This window comes from Micromys minutus, assembly GCF_963924665.1.
Source record: "Micromys minutus genome assembly, chromosome: 28".
In the NCBI taxonomy this organism is placed as follows: domain Eukaryota; kingdom Metazoa; phylum Chordata; class Mammalia; order Rodentia; family Muridae; genus Micromys; species Micromys minutus.
In genome coordinates, this window is record NC_137963.1 from 33288349 (window position 1) to 33313720 (window position 25372).

Sequence of the window (25372 nt, forward strand, 5' to 3'; positions counted from 1 at the left end):
TACTCTGAACTAGAAAACCCCTTTAGAGCGCTTTCGCCAAGGGATGCTCCTTAAAGTCACAGTGTCTTTAAACCGGTCCCTGTGACCCACTGGGTTTCAGATCTCTAGGGAGCGACTCGGAATTCAGGATTCTCCCGGGCTCAGTCTCTGCGCACATCCGCCACAGAGAATTGTGCCAACTACCGACTCGCCCGGTTTGAGGGGCGAGGACTTTGCAGGGGCGCGGGACTGCGGGCGCAGGAGAATCTCACCATCAGCGGGCGTTTAGCGCAGCCAAGCGACAGGCTGGCGCCAGGGCTCAGCTACTGGGAGGCGCCGGCTGAGGCGGGGAGAACTTTGGCGCTCCGAACAGAACCACCCTTCGCTGGCCAGTTGTGTCGCTCCTCCGAGAAAGCCGCGGAGGTGGCGCCTGGGCGAAAAGCCCGGCAGAAAAAGGAAGAGAGGAAGTAGACAGGGAAGAGGGAAAATGAACCAGGCTCCGGGGGAGCCCGCGACAGGGTGGCCGGCGGGGAAAGGAAGCAGGTTCGGCAGCTGCTTTTCCGCACCCCGAGTGTGAACGCCCTCTCCTCTGCCACCTCAGTAAATAAGTGGGTGTCGCCTGAACTGAACAGCAAGAGCAAAGAAGCCAGCCAAGTGAGAGCACAGCTCCTCTGTCACTGCCACCCCCTTGCAAGTCTGGCGGCTTCTCGCGGGGCCAGACGCTGCGCCCCAGGCGCCCTGCAGATGGGGTGGACAGGGACCCGGAGCTCAAGCCACGGGTGACTCGCTCTGGCCGACCGGCCCTGCCGCGCTCGCGGAGGATGCTAGGCAGGGGAGTCCTGGAACCGCATCCGACTCTGCCCGGCGTCCGCTAGGCTGCAACTTGGAATGCCCAGGGAGCTCCTGCGACTGCTTCGCCGCGTCTAGAGAAGCTGCGCTCCGGGTTTGGAGGCGGAGACCTCAGGCGACGGAGACCTCCGGCGGCGGCTCCAGTGGGACGAGCCGGGCGCAGGAGGGGGCGCGCTTTCTCTCAGCGGGTCTCAGTAATGAGGAGACTGAGTTTGTGGTGGCTGCTGAGCAGGGTCTGTCTGCTGCTGCCGCCGCCCTGCGCACTGGTGCTGGCCGGGGTGCCCAGCTCCTCCTCGCACCCGCAACCCTGCCAGATCCTCAAGCGCATCGGACACGCGGTGAGGGTGGGCGCGGTGCACTTGCAACCCTGGACCACGGCCCCACGCGCAGCCAGTCGCGCTCAGGACGGCGGCAGGGCGGGTGTCCAGAGGGATGAGCCAGAGTCCGGGACGTGGCGGCCACCGGCGCCCTCGCAAGGCGCACGCTGGTTGGGGAGTGCCCTGCATGGCCGGGGTCCGCCCGGCTCCCGAAAGCTCGGGGAGGGCGCGGGGGCCGAGACCCTGTGGCCGCGGGATGCCCTCCTGTTCGCTGTGGAAAACCTGAACCGTGTGGAAGGACTCCTACCCTACAACCTGTCTTTGGAAGTAGTGATGGCCATTGAGGCGGGCCTGGGCGATCTGCCGCTTATGCCCTTCTCTTCCCCAAGCTCGTGGAGCAGTGACCCTTTCTCCTTTCTGCAGAGCGTGTGCCACACCGTAGTGGTACAAGGGGTGTCGGCGCTGCTGGCCTTCCCCCAGAGCCAGGGCGAAATGATGGAGCTGGACTTGGTCAGCTCTGTCCTGCACATCCCCGTGCTCAGCATAGTGCGCCACGAGTTTCCGCGCGAGAGTCAGGTGAGAAGAGTCTGGCGCGTGGAGTGATGCGCGCTGCTGGGAGTCGGACGAGATGGGGAGGAAGAGTGTGGGTGACGCCTGTTTGGTTTGGTTTGGTTTGAACTTTGGTGTTTGAGGCTTGGACTATGTCCCTAGGTGGTAGGTTGGAGGACTTCAGGTGAAATAGAGTAAGACATTTTAAAGGCAAGCAGAAATAAAATGCGAAGTTGGGAGGGGAGTGTCACAGAAAGTGGAGATATGTGGTGGGGGTGGGAGGGTCATGTTTTGGAAAGCTAAGAGAAATCTAGTGGGCTCCAGACACCTGAAAGTTACGGTTCAGAACCGTGGACAGGGATCAAGGGTTCAAGACAGGAGTGAGGAGTGGGGGGTGGGGCCCCTGTGACAGAAACAGCCGCAGCGGGTCTAGTCTACTTCCTCCAGAGGTCTGCCAGGGCTCTGTGGTGTAAGGAAAAGCACGTCCCTCTGGCTGGAATTACCGAGAGCACCAAAGATGAGGAGACTCCTCTGTAGGTTCTTTCCCTACCTTCCTTCTGTATGATGTGGGCTCAGAGGCTGGACATCTGATGGCTCTACAGAGCCCATTTCCGCTTTCCTTATTTAAGAATAAACAAAAAATGGTTTCGGTTTTTTGAAGGGTTTGAAAAAAGATCTAGAGATATCTTCATCAAAGAAACTATTTGTGGGCTTAAGTCTTGACAAGTAACAAAGGGGTGAAGCAATACTCCAGAAAGAGACAGCGCCGTCACAGTGGCACAAATTCTTTGTGTTCTCTAGACTGCTTTTAGCAAACCAACTCGCGTCATCTTGTACATGGTATTCATGGAGCCAATGAATGAAAACGGTCCCATTTTAAAGATAGAGAAACTGAGGAAAGTTCCAGGATTCAATGAACTTTGGGCTAGGAAGAGTTCAAAGATTGGCAGATTTGTAATTGAGCATCATTTTCATTCTGTTCTTTGGTTGACAAGATATTTCTAATCTCCCCTCTTGAACTTTTGGTATATATGCAGAGATATAGTCTGATTTCACAACATACAAGTGGAAAGTTTGATTAAAATCTTTGTCTGAAATATTCGAGGAATATTAACATTTCCCTTTGTGAGAAAAGAAAATGAATCTTACATTTTAAATCTTAGGAAGGACAAGTACTAAATCCTTTCAACAGTTACCCCAGCAATTTCTATTTAGTGATGATATGTAGACACTTGAAATGCAGGATGCAGGCTAATTAACTCTTATCTAAAATATTTCTGTTAGCTGAGTCTGAGTGGCTATAAGCCGCAGATGAGACGGCTCAGGAAACACGGGTGGACAACACTGCCTGTGGCCAGAGTGCTAGAAACAGGAAGCTGTATCCACAGGCCACGCCGTTGTTAATACATATGCAGAAGCAGACCTAATGGAATGCAGGAGTCAGCGGAGTGGCTGCTCGTCGCTGCTCCGTTATTACCTAATCCTTCAGAAGTTGCCAATAATGGTCGCAGTCACCGAACTCCTTCCCATTTGCAAATTTGTTTGGCAGAACTCTTGAACAGTAAGAAACATCTCCCCACAGCAGCGTCCCTTGGTTGGAAGGGAAACCGTGTTCTGTGATGGATGTGTGCAGCACACGGCACACTAAAAGAAGACGAGGGGAAAAAACACAAAGCAGTGTCTAAAACCAGGGAGCTTCCAAGCTTTAGGGCAACTGAAAATGAAGCCCTCCAGGGAGAAACCTACAGACAGGCTATAAAGTGAATACTCAGCCAAGTGTATTTACCTGTGTTTTAAATCACTGTCCTTGCTGGGTTTAAGTGATGCAGGTCTTGAAAGGGAAGATGACTGTGTGACTCAGACCCAGCTTGTCCCACTGAGGACTTTTCCTTCGAACTCTCCTTGAATTTTAAATTCAGACATACCTAACATGCCTTACCTTCGTTCAGTGCATCAGTTAACCGTCATCCTGCAATATTCTATATTTAAAATGCCCTGTTCAATGTCAAGTCACTGTAATATGCAGTGTTAGAATAAAAGCCCAGCTCTGCTTTCAGCAAAATTAATAACTGTTCTTCCTCTGACTTCTCCTGAAAAGTGGAGCTTTCTCTAATATACTGATGCAGTTTTATAAAAGACCTATATATAAAGGGATGTCAAAGTCATTTTACACATTAAATCAAATCATCTTAATTCAGGCATTGTCTTTGGAGCCTACTGAACAATGACCTCATTTGTTGATTATATGATGCCTAAGTGAAGTATTCCAGAAGAAAGTAGACTTATCCACGCAGCCAAGAAAAACAAGAGTGCGTGTGATTCAAAACATTCCAGATTGCTTTCAAAACAGGAGCAGCAACAGCTGGCGTCTCCCTTCTTCTTAGGTTACTGACGTTTTCCCATAGGAAGGTTGTAGTTGACACATGATGGTTTATATAATATCACGCAAGAGCTTCGGAATGGAAAAAGATACCAATGAGATGGGCAAACCTTGTGTTTAGTTCAGTGTTCTATTGATTGAAAACGTAGGCACGGGGCTGGAAAGATGCAGAGTGGTTAGGATTGCTGGCTGCTCTCCTAGTGGACTCGGGACTAAGGTTTTAGCCTCTGCATGAGGCTCAAAACCATCTCTATCTCCAGCCCCAGGAGATCTGATGCCCTCTTCTGGCCTCTGTGAGGACTGAGCTTTCATATGGTACACAGGCAAGCATGGGGGCAAAATGCAAATATGCATTCAGTACATAAAAATGAAATGTTTAAAACTTTTCAAAAATATTAAAACATGAGTGGAGAAGGTAGGTCATCAGGGACCAATTTCCTTCGAGGATGAATCCACCGAAACGAGTCAACCATTTGCTTTTGGGAAACATGCTTATTATTACCACACAATAAAATATTAATGGACATGGAATGGCTTAGAGCACAAGATTCCTCCTTTCCCCCCATACTCAGATTCATACCTGGAGCCGACCTGTTTGATTTAGATCAATTCTGAATTCAACCTTTGTGGTTTTCTAATAATAATGGTGCCAGAAATCAAGTTCCATTCACATTGAAGTTCCAGTGAGTTCTGGAAGTTAGTTTTTTCTTCTTCCTTGCCCACTGTACTATATTTTCTAGGAAGTCTGTGTAGTTTCCTCAAAGCTACCTCTAGCAATTCACCTGACAGATAGCGACAGATGCATATTCCTTGCTAAAATATACATCTAATATTAAAATGCCATATTGACTTACATTAGCCAGAGCTAATAAAGTAATATAATTGGCTTAGATCCAAGATCACTCTCTCCAAATGTGACTGCAATAATATGTTCAACTCTGTGTGTGTGTTCACATGTACACTCATACATATTAAACACACACATGAAATATATGTGCAAATGTATGCAAAGGTCCAAGGTGTCTTACTCAGATACCACTGACCTTATTCATTCATTCATTCATCCAACCATTTTTTTATTTATTTACATAATGATTGACCAAAGAGTTCTCTCTAGCTTGGACATCACTAGTCTGACTAGCTGGTAAGTCCTAGACATATGTCTGTCTTCACCTTCCCTACATCCCACAATGCCTGACTTTTGAAAACAGTGGTTCTGGGAACCAAGATCAAGTCCTCGTGTTTGCAAACACTTTATTAATGAAATGATCTTTCTATCACCTAATATTTCTGATTCTATTGGAGTAGATCAACCATGGGCTTGTCTCATGAGCCATGTGTGCTCATTAGTACGTTTATTTCCACTCACCTATCCGTTAGTAGTGTAGATGATCCATTTTCTCTAGAAATACTAAGGACTTAGAGCTATCTGTGGGGATTTGACTATACAACAGTATTTTTTCAGGAGCAGATGATACACTGCCTAATGGGTGCCTCAGGAAGACCAGTGAAGGGTGTTAATCATTAAACACCAGCTCTACGTTTGGTGCTGTTGTGTTGGTGGTGGGTTTTGTTGTTGTTTGATTGTTTTTGACTTGCACTATGCCAGTGTTTCTCAGCCTGTAGTTCACAGTCCCTTTGGCACACCTCTACCTCCAAAATTACTTACATTATAGCTCATAACAGTAGCAAAATTACAGTCATGAAGTAGCAACAAAAATAATTTTATGGTTGAGGGTCACCACAGCACGAGGAACTGTATTAAAGGCCACAGCGTTAGGAAGGTTGAGGCCTGCTCTGTGTGAGGCACAGCACGTGCTTGTCCCACAGCCTTAGGAAGATATTTTTCTGTGGTTTGTGACAAATGGCTGCTAGTAGCACCTAATTACTTCCAACTTGATGAGTGATTTCAAAGTAAATGTAAAGTGATACGAATTTTCTTACCTAGTAGTGGCCTTTTTCAGCTTCCTTATCAAAAATCAGAGGCTTGGGATTCATTTGGGAGTTTTTTCATAATTTGATACATTATTTTCTTAATTTGATATTTTCCCTGGATTATTAGTGCAGAAGAGAGACGGAGACACCATTCATTGAGGAATTAGTCTGTCTTACTTTTCTTTGTATTTACATCAACATCAGCTATTCTATGAAGAACATATTTGGTCTTAAATATTGTATTTGGGCTTAATTTATAATTCAACATAAAAGTAAATACTAATTTCAATGACTAAGTGTTATGTGCTTTGTATGTTCTGATGTTGCAGAACGCATCATACATGTTTGTTTCATGAATACTCCAGTCAAATTCCTATCACTTTGGGGGGAAATCGCCAAAAGCTTCCTAATCCATGTCTGTCTCCTATTGGCTATCATAATCCTTGGCAAGTCACTATTCCTGAACTTCTATTCTTGTTAATAAAAAGGCTGTTTCTTAGCACCCTGACTTGTTTCATAAACCAAATGAGGAAATGAAAAGTAACAGGGAAAATCATGTTAGCCGAATATCTGCCAGAAAAAAAGTTGGAGCAGTAAGTTTCTGCTGACCCACACAGGTGACTCTGGTACTCTGGAAGGTGAGGAAGGAGAGTGGGCGGAAGGCCAGCCTCGCTACATGGTGAGAGAAATTGACAAAGGTTTATATGTATATTAATATATATTGAATATATATATGTTTGAAAATATATATCAAATGTATATATATATATGTCTTAATAACGCTTATTAGTTAAAAGAGCTCTACATTTCTCTCTATTTACTTTTTCATTTTACAAGAACTAGCTTCACATCTGCCCGAGAACACACAGATCTGTTTCTATACCAATGGCAGGTTTTGTTTCTGCCACGCCCAACAATGTCTTGAACTCTAGACACAGCCATAGAAATTACAATATTACAAGACTTGAGAAACAAGAAACCTTTGTCCTTCACTTTCAATATTTTCAATTTTTTTTTCCCTTTGGACAAATTTTTCCCTAAGGAGTCACTGAACACGGAGTGTACCCCACCTCAATTTGTGTACAGTTTGGCTTATTCAACATTGATTTAAACAGAAAATGTTTCTTGCTGAGAAACACAGTGTTGGTTCAAACTAGGACAGGCACCTTATTTCTGAATGAGCTCACAGCAATTTGCAAACCGACTACCGAGTGCCATTTTCCCAACACTTAATAAAGAGATGAGAAATTCTCTTGTCTTCTCTCCTGCCTGTTCTAAGTACTGCTACACACAGAAAAAAGTACAGCACCGTAATGTGGTCCTAAAACTCAGCAAGGAAAGTAGTATTTCATAGCATACACTACATTGCTTTTTGAATGGATACATGAATAACAAACCAATGGGAGGCACTCAATTGCCTTTGTGATCCTTCCTTTATAAGACACAAGGACAGCTAAGACAGTTCTCATCCTTGCCCTCAACTTTTCTAATCTTCTGTTGTTGTTGTTTTGGGTTGAGTTGGGTTTGGTTTGGTTTGGTTTGTTGTTTTCTTTGTATGTAGGGTCCTTAAACTTTGCAGGGAGCTTGTCAGGTTGTGTTAGATTTCCTGCATTGAGGGAACAGGTGTGCTGACCTCCTGCATTGAGGGAACAGGTGTGCTGACCTCCTGCATTGAGAAAGCAGGTGTGCTGACCTCCTGCACTGAGAAAGCAGGTGTGCTGACCTCCTGTACTGAGGGAGCAGGTGTGCTGACCTCCTGCACTCAGGGAGCAGGTGTGCTGACCTCCTGCACTGAGAAAGCAGGTGTGCTGACCTCCTGTACTGAGGGAGCAGGTGTGCTGACCTCCTGCACTGAGGGAGCAGGTGTGCTGACCTCCTGCATTGAGAAAGCAGGTGTGCTGACCTCCTGCATTGAGGGAGCAGGTGTGCTGACCTCCTGCACTGAGGGAGCAGGTGTGCTGACCTCCTGCACTGAGAGAGCAGGTGTGCTGACCTCCTGCACTGAGGGAGCAGGTGTGTTGGAACTCAAGGAGCAGGTGTGTTAGAATTTCTACACTTAGGAAGTCCCTGACCTTGGTCAGTGTGACAGCATGGAAAAAATCTCTTTCTCTGATTGGTCAGGGTTGGCTAGTGCTGCAGATGAGTCTTCAAGGGCCTAGAGTGATGTGCAATGGCTCCCTTGTCAGACTGCATTACACCTCCTTGTTACTTACTGAAACATTAATCTAGGAGAGGTTTCATCACAGGTCTTAATAGTGTCTGTGCCTTTCAAGGCTTCCTCAGGACTGCACGATATTATCCCCTGGAGTCCTGTAAGATAGAGAATAACATATAAGCATACAGAGAAGAGAAGCAGCCTTCTAGGAAGTGAGAAGTCCTCAAGAAGAATAAACGAGCAACTCCTTCTGCAGTTAGCATGACTGGCAGAGTACAGACGAACAAAGTGGAAACTGTCACAGCCTGTGTGTCATCTGGGGGACAAGGGTGAACGGGAGAGGTTTGTCTACTTCCAGCTTTGGTTGTTCAAAACATGTTAGATGCTGCACTTTCAACTATAGGAATTTAGTAAAATAATGACCTGGAATGCGCATCCAAAGTGAGACTGTACTTAGAGGCATAGAGAAGTAGAAAAATTAGAAAAGTATACATAAATTATAACATATTTTTCAAAAAATGTGACCTGCCTGAAATTTTAGTTATAAAAATGTTAGGAGCATAGTCACATGTAAAGAAGAGCAACACTAATTGTACTGAGCATATTATACATGCATACATACATACATACATACATACATACATACAAACACACACATACATACATACAAACACAAACACATACATACATACATACATACAAACACAAACACATACATACATACATACATACAAACACAAACACATACATACATACATACATACAAACACATACATACATACATACATACAAACACAAACACATACATACATACATACATACAAACACAAACACATACATACATACATACATACAAACACATACATACATACATACAAACACAAACACATACATACATACACAAACACAAACACATACATATATACATACATACAAACACAAACACATACATACATACATACATACAAACACAAACACATACATACATACATACAAACACAAACACATACATACATACATATATACATACAAACACATACATACATACATACAAACACAAACACATACATACATACATACATACAAACACATACATACATACATACAAACACAAACACATACATACATACATACATATACAAACACAAACACATACATACATACATACATACATACATACAAACACACATACATACATACATACATACAAACACAAACACATACATACATACACAAACACAAACACATACATATATACATACATACAAACACAAACACATACATACATACATACATACAAACACAAACACATACATACATACATATATACATACAAACACATACATACATACATACAAACACAAACACATACATACATACATACATACAAACACATACATACATACATACAAACACAAACACATACATACATACATACATATACAAACACAAACACATACATACATACATACATACATACAAACACACATACATACATACATACATACATACAAACACAAACACATACATACATACATGCATGCATACATACAAACACATACATACACATACATACATACATACATACAAACACAAACACATACATACATACATACATACATACATATACAAACACATACATACATACATACATACATACATACATACAAACACAAACACATACATACATACATACATACAAACAAACACATACATACATACATACATACATACATACATACAAACACATACATATACAAACATAGATGATTAGGGCCTACAGCAGAAGCTGAAAAGGAAGTATATATAATGAACATATACATGAAATGCTCAAATAAAAACATTTTTTACCAATCAAAATACAGGGTTCAGGAGCTGTCACCAGATACAGCTACAAAACAACTCCCACACAACAGGCCCAAGAATCATTGTGGAAGGTGCAGTGGAAATACTGTGAGACCCAGAGGGTAGGGACTTTACTGCGGGATCTTGTCTCTTACAAATGTCAAAAGCCACATGCATGAAGTCTCCCCAACATGAGGCCCTTTCTAAATGTGAGCGGAACAAGGACAATCCCAGTAAAGAAGCTGACGTAGGGGAAAACCCAAGAGGCCTCAGCCATACACAAAGAACTACAAACATCTAAGCAATACTGAAAATATCCTGGAGAAATAGTCTGACCCAGGGACGAACACACTGACTAACTTTCCAGTGCCAAATGACCATCTCTGGAAACAAAGTCACCCTACAGACTGGGCCGGCTGTGTTGACTTATTAGAAGTATATGTGCAAGTACGAGTGACTAATGAGGAAGTTGCCATGATTTTGGCAGAGAGCCAGGAGAGTTCTATGGATGGTTTGGAGAGGGGGAAGGGAAGGGAAGACAAGGTGATTACATTATGATCTCAAAAAATGAAAGAATTTTTTTAAAAATTTAAAAATTTTCAAAATAAGAGCATTTATAAACAGTGTTAACAGCAATTGTAACTAAAGAGTTAAAGTCTACCTTTTGCTCCCAACACACACACACACACACATATGCTCACACACACACACACACACACACACACACACACACACACTCGTACACTCACACATGCGAGTGCACACACACATACTCACACACTCACACATAGGCACTCACACACACATACATACACTTTCTCTCTCTCTCTCTCTCTCTCTCTCTCTCTTTCTCTCTCTCTCTCTCTCTCTCTCTCTCTCTCTCTCTCTCTCATACACACACCCTATATAATTAAGAGAAAAAGATTCTTTTAAATATTTCCTCATCCATGTTTCTCAATTCTTCAAATGCAAAACTAAAGGGAAAAATGAATCACAGAGTATGTTTACGTTCATCAAACATCTTTAACCTCACACTTGCTTTATGAAGTACATATATAGCACAAATATTCCTGTTTTATAATGCGACAAGAAAAACAATAACATATAGAGACAACATAATGGAGGAAGTAAGAGAGTCCTACTGAACGTTATGGTTCATAACAGCAGTTTCAGCAGCAGGAAGCTGAGGCAGGAGAGTTGGTAATGAGTGTGGTGGGAGAAAAAGGAGACTGGAACACATGGCTACATTTTTCTCTTAGCCTGACAACTTCCTGAACATATCATTTGGGAAATATCTTTCCATATCGTCTCCCAATGCTTCAGTTTACTGAAGCGTAAATTGTGATCATGTAGTGAGTTTATTTTAAGTGATACACTCTGGATGCAGAAAGTAGGACAGAATGTTCTGCTGCTGATGATGATGATGGTGATGATGGTGGTGATGGTGATGGTGATGATGGTGATGATGGTGGTGATGGTGATGATGGTGATGATGATGATGGTGATGATGATGGTGATGGTGATGATGATGGTGGGGATGGTAATGATGATGATGATGGTGATGGTGATGATGGTGATGGTGAGGATGATGATGATGGTGATGATGATGATGGTGATGGTGGTGATGATGATGGTGATGATGGTGATGATGATGGTGATGATGGTGATGGTGATGATGATGATGATGGTGGTGATGGTGATGGTGATGATGGTGATGATGGTGGTGATGGTGATGATGGTGATGATGATGGTGGTGATGATGATGATGATGATGATGATGATGATGGTGATGGTGATGACGGTGATGATGATGGTGATGATGGTGATGGTGATGGTGGTGATGATGATGATGATGATGATGATGGTGATGGTGATGATGGTGATGGTGAGGATGATGATGATGGTGATGATGATGATGGTGATGGTGGTGATGATGATGGTGATGATGGTGATAATGATGGTGATGATGGTGATGGTGATGATGATGGTGGTGATGGTGATGATGATGATGATGAGGGTGATGGTGAGGATGGTGATGATGGTGGTGATGATGGTGATGGTGAGGGTGATGATGATGGTGAGGATGCAGTTGCAGATGATGATCCTGTTGATGATGAAGATGTTGTTGATGATGATGTTGATGATGGCAACTGCTCTTGTTGATATTATTGGTTTATTTCTATTGTAAGCTACTTCTTTGTACACACTCGGTACCTGTGTGACTAGGCTTAGGACTTCTTGTGTTAGTGAACAGAGAAAAATAAAGAAACTGGCAGTTTTGAAGCCCTACCAAGAGCTGTGGTCTCCTAAACTGCATTAGTTAAAATGCACTATAGAACTGGTCATCGGTGAAGTGAACTGTGAGGTTTAATTGCATCTGGTGGCTTCTTGACATGGCTCCAGGGCTGTTGGGTTTCTGGAACAGTTACAGTGGTTAAGAGTCATATTGGGATGATATTCAAGCCCTTCCTCATCTGCTACCGAGGCACCTCACAGGAGACTCTGAGGAAGAAAGCATCAGGGGCAACAGAAAGGAAATGATACTCATCTCATCAGCTAAAAATGCGTCACTGCTCAGAAAAAGATGCAGTTGAACATATGCCTTGGACTAGGGGTTCATGGGACATCTCTTTTAAAGTGTAATTTTACTATTTGTACATGAATAGAGAGTATGCTTTGATCAAATCTACACCTATTTATTTCTTCCTCCAAATAGCCCTAGTGCTCTCTCTCCTTTTCCTCCTCCTCTTCTTCCTCCTCTTCCTCCTCCTTGTCCATGAATCCATTCAATGCTTGAACAGTTCTTGTAAAAGCAGCTACCAGATCCCATCTTAACTAATAAAGAAGGATATTCCATAGATGTAGGATAAATTGCATGTGTGTGTGTGTGTGTGAGGGAGAGAGAGAGAGAGAGAGAGAGAGAGAGAGAGAGAGAGAGAGAGAGAGAGAGAGAGAGAGAAAGCACACCTATATGCAAGAATTTTACTATTACTAACTGTCATGGGTAATGGTTCCTCAAAGACTGTCATGTCCAAACGCTCAGAACCTGTGAAGATGTGACTATGTTAAGTATCATAAGATTGACAGGTTCTATTCATTTGGATTCAGTGTAAGCACAAGTGTTGGTGTATGAAGGATGTAGGAAGAAGCCAATTGTGGTCAGACAATGACAGAAACAGTGAGTTGATTTCCTAGGAGGGAAATAAGAGATGTGAAGAAAGATGTCATACACCAGGAAACACTAGCAGCCACTAAAATCCGCAAAGGGGGTGGAACAGAACCCTCCTCACACAACACAGAAAGCGTGCTACCCTGAGCCCTCTTTGACTTCAGGCCTATGAAACAGATTGAGACTTTCAGTGTAGGAAGTAAAGGCAGGAGGTGTTCTAAATCATTAAGCTTCTAGCATTTTGTTACAGCTACAGTTTTATAAAAGAAATGCTTATTCACTTAGACTTATAAGAAAAGGAGACAAGGACAAGAAAGATTTGACCTGGCCTCTCTCACTCTGGAAAAGCAACATTTGGTTCAACGTTTTGGAGCTAAAGAAAAAGGCTGCGTGGTCAAGAATGTGTTGTTGTCTTCTAATGCGCGTAGTTCTGCTGTGCTTTGGACCAGCCCTTGTCTCCCACGTGGTGTGAAACACGGTATTTTGATTTTTACTGCTGTGAATGCCGGGCTAGCTGGCTGGAAAGCTCTGGCCCCACTTTTTGTCTTGCCAAAAGAGCAGTGAGTGTCACAGATGTGCACTACCTCTGGGCATTAACTCAGGTGTCAGGATTTCTGTCAAGCATTTCACCCACTGAGCATCTCCCCAGCCTCACATGGAGTGAATTCCTTTTGTTTTATGGGATGCTGAAAATATCAGCACTGGATGCACACAGCTTTGAGGGACTTTCCTCTTTTTCCCATTTATTTATTTATTCAATCTACATTTACAATTATAGCCCTCCTTCTCTTCCCAGTCCCCTCTCACACAAGCCTTCCCCCACCCCTTCTCCTCTGAGGCACCCCTTGGGTACCAACCCACCCTGGCATATCAAGTCATTGCAGGATTAGGCACATCCTCTCCCTCTGAAGCCAGACAAGGGGAGTAGGGCAGGCGACAGAGTCAGAGACAGCCTCACTCAGGTTGTTGAGGGACCCACATGCACATCAGCTAGATTTATATGGAGGGCCTAGATCCAGCCGGTGTATGCTGGTTCAATCTCTGGGGGTCCTCACGGGTGAAGAAGTTCTCTGACTACAAAAGCATGTATGTGGACATTCCCTCCATGCAAGTCCACTCTACCGAGGGAACCCTGGCTTGGTTAGCATCAGGGGAATAAAGAAATGAAAAACACACATCGAAAAAAAAGATTTGATCAACTCAGAAGTAATCTGTCGGGCTGCAGAGATGGCTCAGTGGCTAAGAGCCCCGACTGCTCTTCCAGAGGTCCTGAGTTCAAATCCCAGCAACCATATGGTAGCTCACAACCATCTTTGATAGGATCTGATGTGTCTGAATACACCTACAATATACTCATTAATATATATATGTATATATATATATATATATATATATATATATATATATATATATAATAAATCTTTTTAAAAAGGAAGGATTCAGTCTGGTGGAGCACACAATACTGCCATAGCAGCCACAGAACCCAGCTTGTTTAGGATGGACAGCAGAAGGGGAACAGTTAGCTCTTCTTGATGTGAAGTCTCTGTAGGCTACATGGTCAGACTATAATATCCCAGAGGAGAAAGCTGCAGTCCCCAGCTTCTGCCTTGCTAGTCATTAGTAGTAAAACCCTCATCCGTGCACACACTGTCAATGTTGGCACCCAGGTCAGAGGAAGGCTTTGCTGCTACTTGGGGGCTCACTACAGGGTGTTTTCTCGAGTCCTACATTCTCATATGATTACTGAAATTGAGAATGGTACCCAAGGAGATAAAGAAATAAAGGAATGCTTGGTAGTTTTGTTTTGTTTTGTTGGTTTTGTTTTTATTTCAGACTTTATGTTTGCTGGGGCTTCATCATTCTGAGTCAATGAATTTTCTATATTAGAATGGTGAGATTTTCCTGTGTATTTGGAATTCATTTTTGTGTGTCTCGGGACTGTGTAAGTGGCTGAATCTGCACCATTATAATCAATGCCTCAACCCGTGTATTTCCAGATCTCTATCTGTCTAATCCTGTGATCTCCCTAGGAACAACTTAGAGATGGACTATCTGCTCTTAGAAGTGGGCTGTCAGTACTCAGCAAGGGGTGGATATTCACCAAACTTTCTGTTGCAGTATCAAGCACGCGATGAAAATACAGACTGTATGCAACCCACTGGGGTTTTGTGATTTTGGGTTTTGTTTCTTTGTTGTTTTGTATTGAAGGTCCAAACTGGAAGTCAAACTAAAGCTAGATCAATACACTCAAGATTAAAAATAATATTTGTTTCCATGAACAAATTTTTTAAATTATTTTATTTGTATTACTGTCATGTATGTTGTATGTTGTATGTTGTATGTATGCACAGTGTGCATATTTGGTACCTCATGAGGTCAGGAAAAGGGGCATTACACACTGTAGGATTGGAGTTACAGAAAGTTGTGCTCATCTCTGCAAGAACAGTATGTGTTCTTAACTGCTGAGTCAACTCTTCAGACCTTGGAGAACAAGTTTATGTTTTTATTAAGTAGCATCACGACCTGGTTCAGCTGTAGAATGCTCTGTTTCAATCAGAGGGATTGCATTAAGGCATTGGATTCTGGGCACGTGGAGCAAGCCTGAGGCGCAAGCCTGCACAGAGACACACAGAGGCTGTGGTGCTATTGCCCTACAAAGGGTTAGGTCTTACCACACACTGGGTTCCATATATACGAACTAGATTTAAGGCTGGATAGATGGCTCCACCAGTAAAGGGTAGGCTTACAACCAAAGATATAAGAAATGTTTAATGTGCACAAAGAGAAATGATAACTCCACATCCTCAATGACACGTGTGTGCCTTCAGCTCATGACAGCTATGCAGCGCCATCTAGTGTTCTGTAAGATACGGCTGTAAATACAAAAGTCCTGAGACTCAAAAGATGCCAAGCTGCTATCTAGTTTCTTTCCTGGTCTTCTGACTGTGAAGAGTGCAGGTTAATCCATCAGAGGGAAGCCTTCTTCCACTTTATCTAGGAAGATGCAAAGACCTCGACTGATCAGCTAATGTCTTAACATTGCAGCTAGACAGCATGAAGTTATCTCCAGGGTATGTTCACAAGGCTTGGGACAAAAATAGGATGACTGTGGCTAATTTTGAAAACGTATCCTGGTAACTTTTTAGTAAGTGTAAATGAAGTGTTGTAAACAGATAATCCTGGGATGTGCTGCTAAGAGGTGAAGACAAGTCCAACGGAGAAAAACTAAGTTGTGTGAGGGATTGAGAGTTGGTTAGTTGGTCAAACAAGACCTGCCTGAGAAGTGATTCCAGAGCAGAGATTGAAGTGGGGAGCAAACCACACAGCCAATGATGAAAAGGCACTACATCAGCAAAGCAAAATGTACCAAGATCCCAAGGCAGATGTGGGCACAGCGGTGTTAAATGAGAGAATAGATGGACTGTCCTTTGAGCCACCCACTCGCAACACAGTCTGTCCATGGGTACGGTCAAAACAAGGACCTGCATAACTGAAACAATAACCACATCTGATGTGCCATATGCTGCAACTCCAGGAACCTCTCTCTGGCTGGAACCCCAAATGTGACTCTAGTTCTCTCCTGAAGCTCAAAATACATAAGAGTGCCCAAAGATGTTGGCCTTCGCCCGTGTGGGTTTTAATATCTCATAATTTACTGATGGTAACACTAAATTCTGTTACCTTCCTCACTGTACGATTTCTACATCTCCCTCTTTTCTTATTTGCACTGCGTGCTGACATTCTCGAACAGCTTTTAAACCTCTCGTTTCCTCCCATAAGCACGCTGCACCTGCTGCTAGATACAGCTTCCTAACGGAATGTTCATCCGTCTATCCACCCATTCATCCACTACTTATTCTGCAGCTCCATGCTGTGAGCTTCATGCCACTTCTGTGTTTAGAGAAAAACAAAACATTTTGTTATGCAATGGGCTTTTTACTGCATGCTCCAACTCTCCAGTTGGATGAAACATGCACCTTAAAAACAATCAGTTACTGCTAAAGTGTTTCACACAGTTGGAGAGGGTCACGCAGCCCGTAACATAGTGTATTAGAGAATTCATGTTCTATGAGTGCTTACAGTTTGAAGCATTCCTTTACCCACTGACATGCAAAAATTCTGACACATCTCTATAGCTAGGGAAATGTGAAATCAATAATTAGCAGCAAATTTACAGAGCTGGTCCTCAAGGTCTTCCAACAACTTTCACAATGAACACTCTGGTGTTCTGTTGAGAAACAGGTACTCGGAAAACACAAGGTCTCTAGGAATTATAGCATGTATATAATTTTAATCAATCCATCTTTTTTAAAAGGGATCTTCTCTATTATATATCTGCATGGAAAGACAGTGCTACACCCAAGTTGTCATAACATGTCAATGAGTTATGCCCAATTCAAGATTGATTTTACCATTGAAATAACATCATCCATGGCTTTTAAGACCTTGGGCAAGGCTCCCAAAGCCTTCCTGACCCATCAAGCAGTGAAATAATGTTAACAACCCTGTAGTTGTTAAACATCACATGAGACAGGGGCGTTTATCCAGAAGATAATGGAGCAAGATGGAAAACCAGGCACTTGACTTTATATTCTAAGTCTCTCTCTCTCTCTCTCTCTCTCTCTCTCTCTCTCTCTCTCTCTCTCTCTCTCTCTCTCTCTGTGTGTGTGTGTGTGTGTGTGTGTGTGTGTGTGTGTGTGTGTGAGTGTGTGTGTGTGTGTGTGTGTGTGTGTGTTCATGCATGCACTTGCAAAAGTCTGCATGCACATTTATTCAACTGCATATGGATGACAAAGTTTATGTTGGGTTGCTTTCCTTAACCTTATTTTTGGGGACAAACTCAGTGGCTGAACCTGGCTGGAGCTCACCCATTTAGCTAGACTGTCTAGACAAACTAGCAACCAAGACATAGGAATTCTTCTCTCTCTGTACCCTCCTAACCACTAGCACTGGGGTCATGAATTCAGGATGCCACACTTAGCTTTGGGGCACAAGTGCTGAAAATCAACATCAATTCCTCATGCCTGCATAGCCAGCACTCTGACTCAGTCACCTCCCCAGTCCTCAGAGCAGTTACTCATGTTTGTCAATAGAGAAAAGAGGGAGTAGAAGAAAGGAAAGAGAGTTTATACTTTCCTAATGGGATCTTGAAAACATGGCTAGATGTTTCTATCATTGCAAAGAGAAATAAAAACACTCAGCTGTCTACTCTAGAGCTGAGGAGAAAATGGAGTTCCTGGAGCTGATGTGACAGGTAGATCACTGCCAAGACACAGATTCAGATGGCAGACATCCGGGTAAAGCAAATAAGAAGTTAAAGTGGCTAGTTTATTGTCACAGAAATTATTTCCAATTGATGCTGCATTAGTTTTTTATAGCACTCCATATTTGGAAATGACCAGACCCTGTACCAAGTTCACCATTAATCCTTGCAGGACAGAATACAGAAATGTACACAAATGCCTTTGCATATCAAACTTTCAAAATTCCTTAATGCTTTACAACTTAACCAAGCCAGGAAACCACTCATCTGTCCTTTAAAAAAGTAGAGAAAGCTACAATTCTACGAGAGATCATGAGCCAGTCACCAGTCTGGTAGATACCCACAGAAGTCTAATGACTTCCCAACTGGCCAGTCTGACTCCTCCATTGTCCCCCTACTACCTGTCCATCAAGTTCCTGACAGAAATAAAATGAGACCATAAAATTCTTACAATATTCTCACCAACCCCTCTAAACTGACAGCAGATGTCTCCAGGTTTTAGGCATTTTTTTATTTTTTATCTCTGCTTCATTTATTCTTAATATTTAATATTATTAATAAATATATTTAGTCAACCTACTGTTTTCAACACATCTATTTTTATGAAATTGTTTCATAACATTAATGAAAGAGAAGAACTACCTGCCATGATGAACGATAACCATTATCAGGTATACAAAGCAAAGAAGGTAGTTCTAGCCAGGTATCCGTACCCAGTCTGACCTGAGCTACCTTTTACAGGGAAATTCCCAGCTGCTGGTGAACTGTAAGACGTGTTGACACCAAATGGAGGTTTTCTCCTTGGCTAAACAGCTGGGTTAAATGCTAATTGAAAAGGGATTAAGTTTCTCACTCTGTGATTCAGTGTTATTTAATGTCAAGTCCCTGAACAACCTGAAATCATCCCATGAGCCGCCTACACTCTGCCAAATACTAACCTATAGGAAGAATTTTAATCAGCTCAGGTAGACTCGAAGACCCTTTGGCACCTCCTTCCTGCTCAACTCTCTGCTCATTTCCTCTTGCTATGAACTCTCACTTTGTTTTCCAGCCATTTCTATAGTTGCCACATGACCCATTGCCCTTCCATTGTTGGCATTCTGTCCCCTACTTCTGTTGAAAGTCTAGTACAGCTTTCCATCTTCTTCTCACACTGCGCTTTTGTGCAGGGCGCCCAGCTCATTCTCTCCTTACTGCAATGAATTGCTTTTATTCCTGTGTGACTTTTCTACCTTATAAAGTTTACTCTTTATGTTGCATACTAAGGTAGTTCTTCGTAAGTACTGTGCCTCTCTCCTTGCAAACTGTATAGCTCATGATAGATGTCTCATGACTATTAACTGAATTGTTGGCCCTCTTCTAATGCAACAGCCTTATGCAATACTCACAGAACTGTTGTCTCCCAGACCGAACCTAAGAAAGTGTATGGTATTACAAAAGGAGGTCCTTGCTCACCATGGTGGACAGAGTTCAAGACCACTGGAAATCAATGGTCAGATGTCAGAATAAAAGTAAATGAATAAAGTCTTGAAAAACTTGACATCATAGGACGTAGTGAACCTGTTATTCTTACTCTATGAAGCTTTTTGTGCTGCCTTCATTTTCCCCCAAGTTGTTTTTTAAACTTCCCATAGATCACAAGTAATAGGGAAGTGGTGTTTTCTCACATCTTTTAGCCGGTTCTTTCCCTGAATCCCCATCTCCTCCCCTAAAGCAAATACAACATCTTGTGTAGCCAACAATTTCTGACCTTCAAATTAGATAAAGTCAAGTGGATAAAAAGGAAGATACTGGAAGGAAGCCTCAGAGGAAAAGACAAAGGCGGGTACTCCATTGCCACCTGTCATCTGCTGTCAAACCAATCAGACAAAAGTTCAAATCTGGGGTTTATTAGCCAACTCTGCTCCTACCTTCCCATCCTGCGTGCTGCCTGCCTGTCATTATGTATGATACCTCAATGAGAGGTGACAATCTGTACGTGAGCAGCATCCAGATAACTTCAAATCCTGTCTACTATACTAAGCACATCCACACCCCTGAGCTTGAACCTTCAAAATCTATCTATAAAACAAACATCTTCACAGAAGATTGTGGTCCACAGGGGATTTGGAGTTTCACCCTTTGAGTCCACATTATTCTAAGAGTCTCATCTAAAGTGATTTACAGTATGTGTCTGGGAGTCATCTGCAATGAAACCACATATGGTTATTTTTAACACATAGAATTCTCTATCTCAATATGTTCTATTAAATGATATGCTATGACCTCACACCTGCATTTCTAAAATAAAATTCTCCCAAGCGGTTCATATACGCACAATAAAGTTTGAGAACTAATGGCCCAGGTCAGAGATCTCACATTCAGATGTCTTTTAGAGGCCAAGAAGGAAATGAAATGTAAAAATAATCTCAGATCATAATGACGGGAGAACCCAAATTTTAAGTACCAGGAGAAAGCCTGATCCACCACTCAGCTTCCAACCAGCTGTTGTTTGTAAGAACCACTGCCAGATATTCTGACTTCCTGGAGGAAGACAGGCTGAATTTTTCTTTATTCTGCCCTTTTATAGAAAAGATTTCCTTACTCACATAATAGATCCAGTTTCCCCTCTCTCTACTTCTCCCAGTTCCTCCCCACTTCCCTCCCATCCAAGTCCTCTCCCTTTCTGACTGCTATTGGAAAACCAATAGGATTCTAAAGGATGATACGATATGATATGATATGATAAGATATGATATGATATATGATATGATATGATATATATGATATGATATGATATGGTATAATATGATATGATATATATATGATATGATATATATGTGATATAATATGATATATATGATATGATATGGTATGATATGATATATATGATATGATATATATGTGATATGATATGATATATATGATATGGTATGGTATGATATGATATATATGATATGATATATATGTGATATGATATGATATATATGATATGGTATGGTATGATATGATACATATGATATGATATATATATGATATGATATGATATAATATGATATGATATGATATATATGTGATATGATATGATAAATATGATATGGTATGTATCATATTTATATATATGATATAACAAAAGCTAATACATTGGAATTAGAGAAAACATACACAAAAAGAGTTCAGTAGCAGGTACAAGGAACAGACACTCAGTTGTTTGCACACTCCGAAATCCCATGAAATCACTAAACTGGAAGCCATAGTTTATATGCAGAGGGCCTTCAGTCTCTGCGAGTTCCTATATACTTTGTTCATGTTGACTTAGAGGGCCTCGCCTACTTGGTGCCTTCCATCCTGTCTGGTTCCTGCACTCTTTCCTCCTTCTCTTCCACAGGGTTTCATGCGTGGAGGGGAGGGATTTGACGGAGACATCAGATGGGGGATGGGTGTTACAAGGCCTAGACAATGTCTGCCTCTGTACCGCCATATTTGTCTCTATCTGCTACAGGAAGAATCTTCTTGTATGATGGCTGAGCAGGCACTGATCTATGAATATAAAGAATGCCATTAAGAGTCATTTTATCACTACAGCTTTAAGAATATTTGGTTTTATGCTAGATCCCTGGGCCGTCTAGTCTCAGATTCTTGGTTACCCAAGCAGAGTCAGGTGTCGGCTCCATCTCATGGATGGGTCTTAAGTCAAATATATTATGGGTTGGTTGCTCCCTAAAAGCTTTCTGCCACCACTGCACTAGCGTAGATTGCAGGCAGGACACCATTGTTAATTCAAGGGCTTGAGGCTGGGTTGGTATTTATGTTTCTTTTGGTAGCATGTAGAGTATCTTCCTGGATCAAAGATGCTAGAACATAGAAGATCCTATGTAGGCATTAGTTGACTGCTCCATGTTCTAGCTGTTACATTCTGTAATGGTGTTGTGTCCTCCATTTGTGGAAAGCAAACTATAGTCTTGGTAATAACCCGGATTGCTTGGGGAGACTCCGAGGATCCCGTTAGCCAACAACTCAATTATATATAAACCATTCCTAGTACTGGAAGCTTCACTTGTGAACGAGATCTGGCCAGTTGGAGAGTTGTCTCTCCTATTATTTGGTGATTTCAGCTAGATGGCCTCATATGTGTATACATTTTAAGAAGCTTCTACTTTATTGGGTTTCCATACAACCCCTCAAGTAATCCTAAATTTTATGTTTCTTCTCATATTCTCTCCTTTGTTTCCCTCTTCCCACCCTACAATCATAATTATCTATTCTATTTCCCTTTCCTAGGGCAATGTATTTATTCACCCTTGTCCCTTACTCTATACCTATCTACCCTCTGTAGTTCTATGGGGCTGTATCTTAGTTATCATCGACCTAACAGCTTATAGCTACAGATAAGCAATTATATGCCATATTTCTCTTTCTTACCACACTGAGAATGAGTTTCCTAGTTCCATTCATTTACCTGAAAATTCATGGCTTCATTTTGGTAATGGCTGAGTGATACTCCACTGTATAGACTTCCCACATTTACTTTATCCTTATTTTTTGATGAGGAACATCTAACTTATTCCCAATTTCTGGTTATTCTAGGTAGAACAACAGTGACCACAGCTGAGTAAGTACCTCTGTGGAAGAACAAAGCATAGATCAGACTTTGGGCAAATCAGACTGAAATTTTTCAATAAAAAAAATATATCTTTAAATGTTGACAATACCCTCATATTTTAAATTTTTTATTTTATTTGAATATATTAATCATGTGATATAGGTTTCATTGTGATATTTTCATATGTATATTTATATCATATTCACACACACACATTTTCAAGGTTGAAAAGACTATTGACTTTTAGACATGACTTGGCCTTATCACGCTTGAACTCACAGCAGTTAGAAGAAGGAAAGGGATGTTATCTTCAAAAGCACAGCAAGGGGTAAGGTGCATATTGTTCTGTCAAACCACCCTAATAATGTCAAATCTTTTGCAAACACACACTTTGACAGTAGGATAGAAGGAAGGAACAGAAATGGAACTAATGGGAGTTGAAAGAAGACACTTTTTTAAAAAATAAACATCAAGTCTGCTGGCCACTGTGCTCACAAGTTTCACATGTCTGCTATAAGAAATGTCAAGGCATGTGCAACGGACAAATATAGTGACTCAGTGCCTTCCTACCTAGTAGGAGATGGCATGGATTTGTACTTACTAGAAGTATTACAAAACAATTAGAAAGAAGCAGAAACTAAATATTGATACAAACTATTTAACTCATACTTCAAATACTAGGTGAAGCCAAATCATTTATCTCATTAGCACGATTTTGAAGATTCAGTTATGGGCATAGCTGGAGTAGACCACCTTCATTCACAGCCCTTACTACCCATCCTAAAGAAGGTACTAAGGTACATGTGCCTGGTGTGAATGGCCCTTTGTTCAAGAACCACAAAAGTAGTAAATAAATAAATGCATAAATACATATACAAACACATAAACTCAAAATGTTTTATTTGCTTTTTTGTTGAACCTCACACTAAAACCCCAACAGGCTCCGAAGAAAAACAAGTTCACAACAAAAGGCTGACAAACTCCCTGGATTATCATGGTGGTGTTTCATTTTGTTTAGAAAACTGATAACATTTCTATCACGAAATAGCTAACATGACAGTTGAAGCCCTTTGCAAAATGTAGTTTTAGAATACATGAATGTCCTTGGCCCTCATCTCTTGCTTTATTTCCTCTACTCTTCAGTAATTACAAAAATGTCTAGAATTCCTGTTAATGTACAAGACACCAATGGTCTGGGAAGTTGCCTCAACAGTGCCATAACTTGAGGTTTTAAAAAAAATTACCCTGAAAACAATGATGTTATTTAAAAATGTGTGTAGGACTAATGAGGCAGCATGTGGGCTAAATCTCTTGCCCCAAAAGTATGAGGACCTGAGTTTGAATTCCTAGAACCCACTTAAGCTGGGTGTGGTAGCACACCCCTGTGATTACAGCACTCCTACAGAGATTGGAGGAAAAGAGGAGTCTCCAGAGGCTCTCGAGCTGTCTAGCCTGGTGTATGCATCAGTAAACAAGACAGAGACCCCCATCACAAACAAGGTGAAAGTTGACACTTTTTAAATGTGAGTGTGTGTGTGTGTGTGTGTGTGTGTGTGTGTGTGTGTGTATGTATGTGTGTTTGAATTTGGGCTCTGCAGATATGGCCAAACTGTTAAGAGCAGCAGATGCTTTTCCAGAGGATCCATTTTCAATTCTCAGCCCCAACAAGTAATTCACAATCACTGCTAACTAGAGTCCAGGAGATCCATCTCCATCTTCTGGCCTCTATGGGTACCAGGCACATAAGTGGTGTGAAGATATAACACCCATAAAAATAAACTAAAATTTGAAAATTTAAAAAGTACTAAAATATACTAAATTTTCATTGACTAATAATCTCACCACCACAACACACATTGCTTTCCCATATTTGTCATGTATGTTTTCAATCTCTGCAAAGTTGTCATTTTCTGTTAGGTTTTACCTTATAATCTAAGGGGCTGTATTACTTCCCTGTACATTAAAAATCACTCAAATATTTTGCCTCATAAATGAATGAATGAAAATAAACTGGTGAATAAGTTTATATTTGCTTTTCTTTGTCATATCATGAAAATGTCATTACTGCCTAGCAACTGCAAATTAATCACTCTTATTAATCCATTTTGCAGATTGTTTTCTAGTTATAAAAATCAAAAAAATGTAATAGCTTAGGGAAAATGTTTTTTATTCAAAGATCCAGAGGAAATCATTTTTAAGTAGCCAAGCTTGGTCATAGCTTCTCTTCTGTAGAATACTTTCTCTAAGCTTAGGCAACTTCTCTTCAGACCCATGCACAGCTCACCTTCATTGGCTCACATAGTGTGAAAAGCTCTCTTACAGTGCTGTTCTATTAACTGTACAGCATTG

The 25372-nt window shown here is 41.6% G+C and overlaps 1 protein-coding gene across 2 annotated transcripts in view; it reads left to right on the forward strand.

The window, feature by feature from the left end:
- Positions 1-1025: 1025 nt before the first annotated feature.
- Positions 1026-25372, forward strand: part of GRIN3A (glutamate ionotropic receptor NMDA type subunit 3A) — a gene marked incomplete at both ends in the record, with an annotated part of 188574 nt that continues 164227 nt past the window's right edge. For both annotated transcript variants that reach the window (XM_080940337.1, XM_080940338.1), the window contains one exon: positions 1026-1721. In XM_080940337.1, coding sequence (XP_080796463.1) covers positions 1026-1721 — 696 coding nt within the window. The remainder of the gene's footprint in view (positions 1722-25372) is intronic.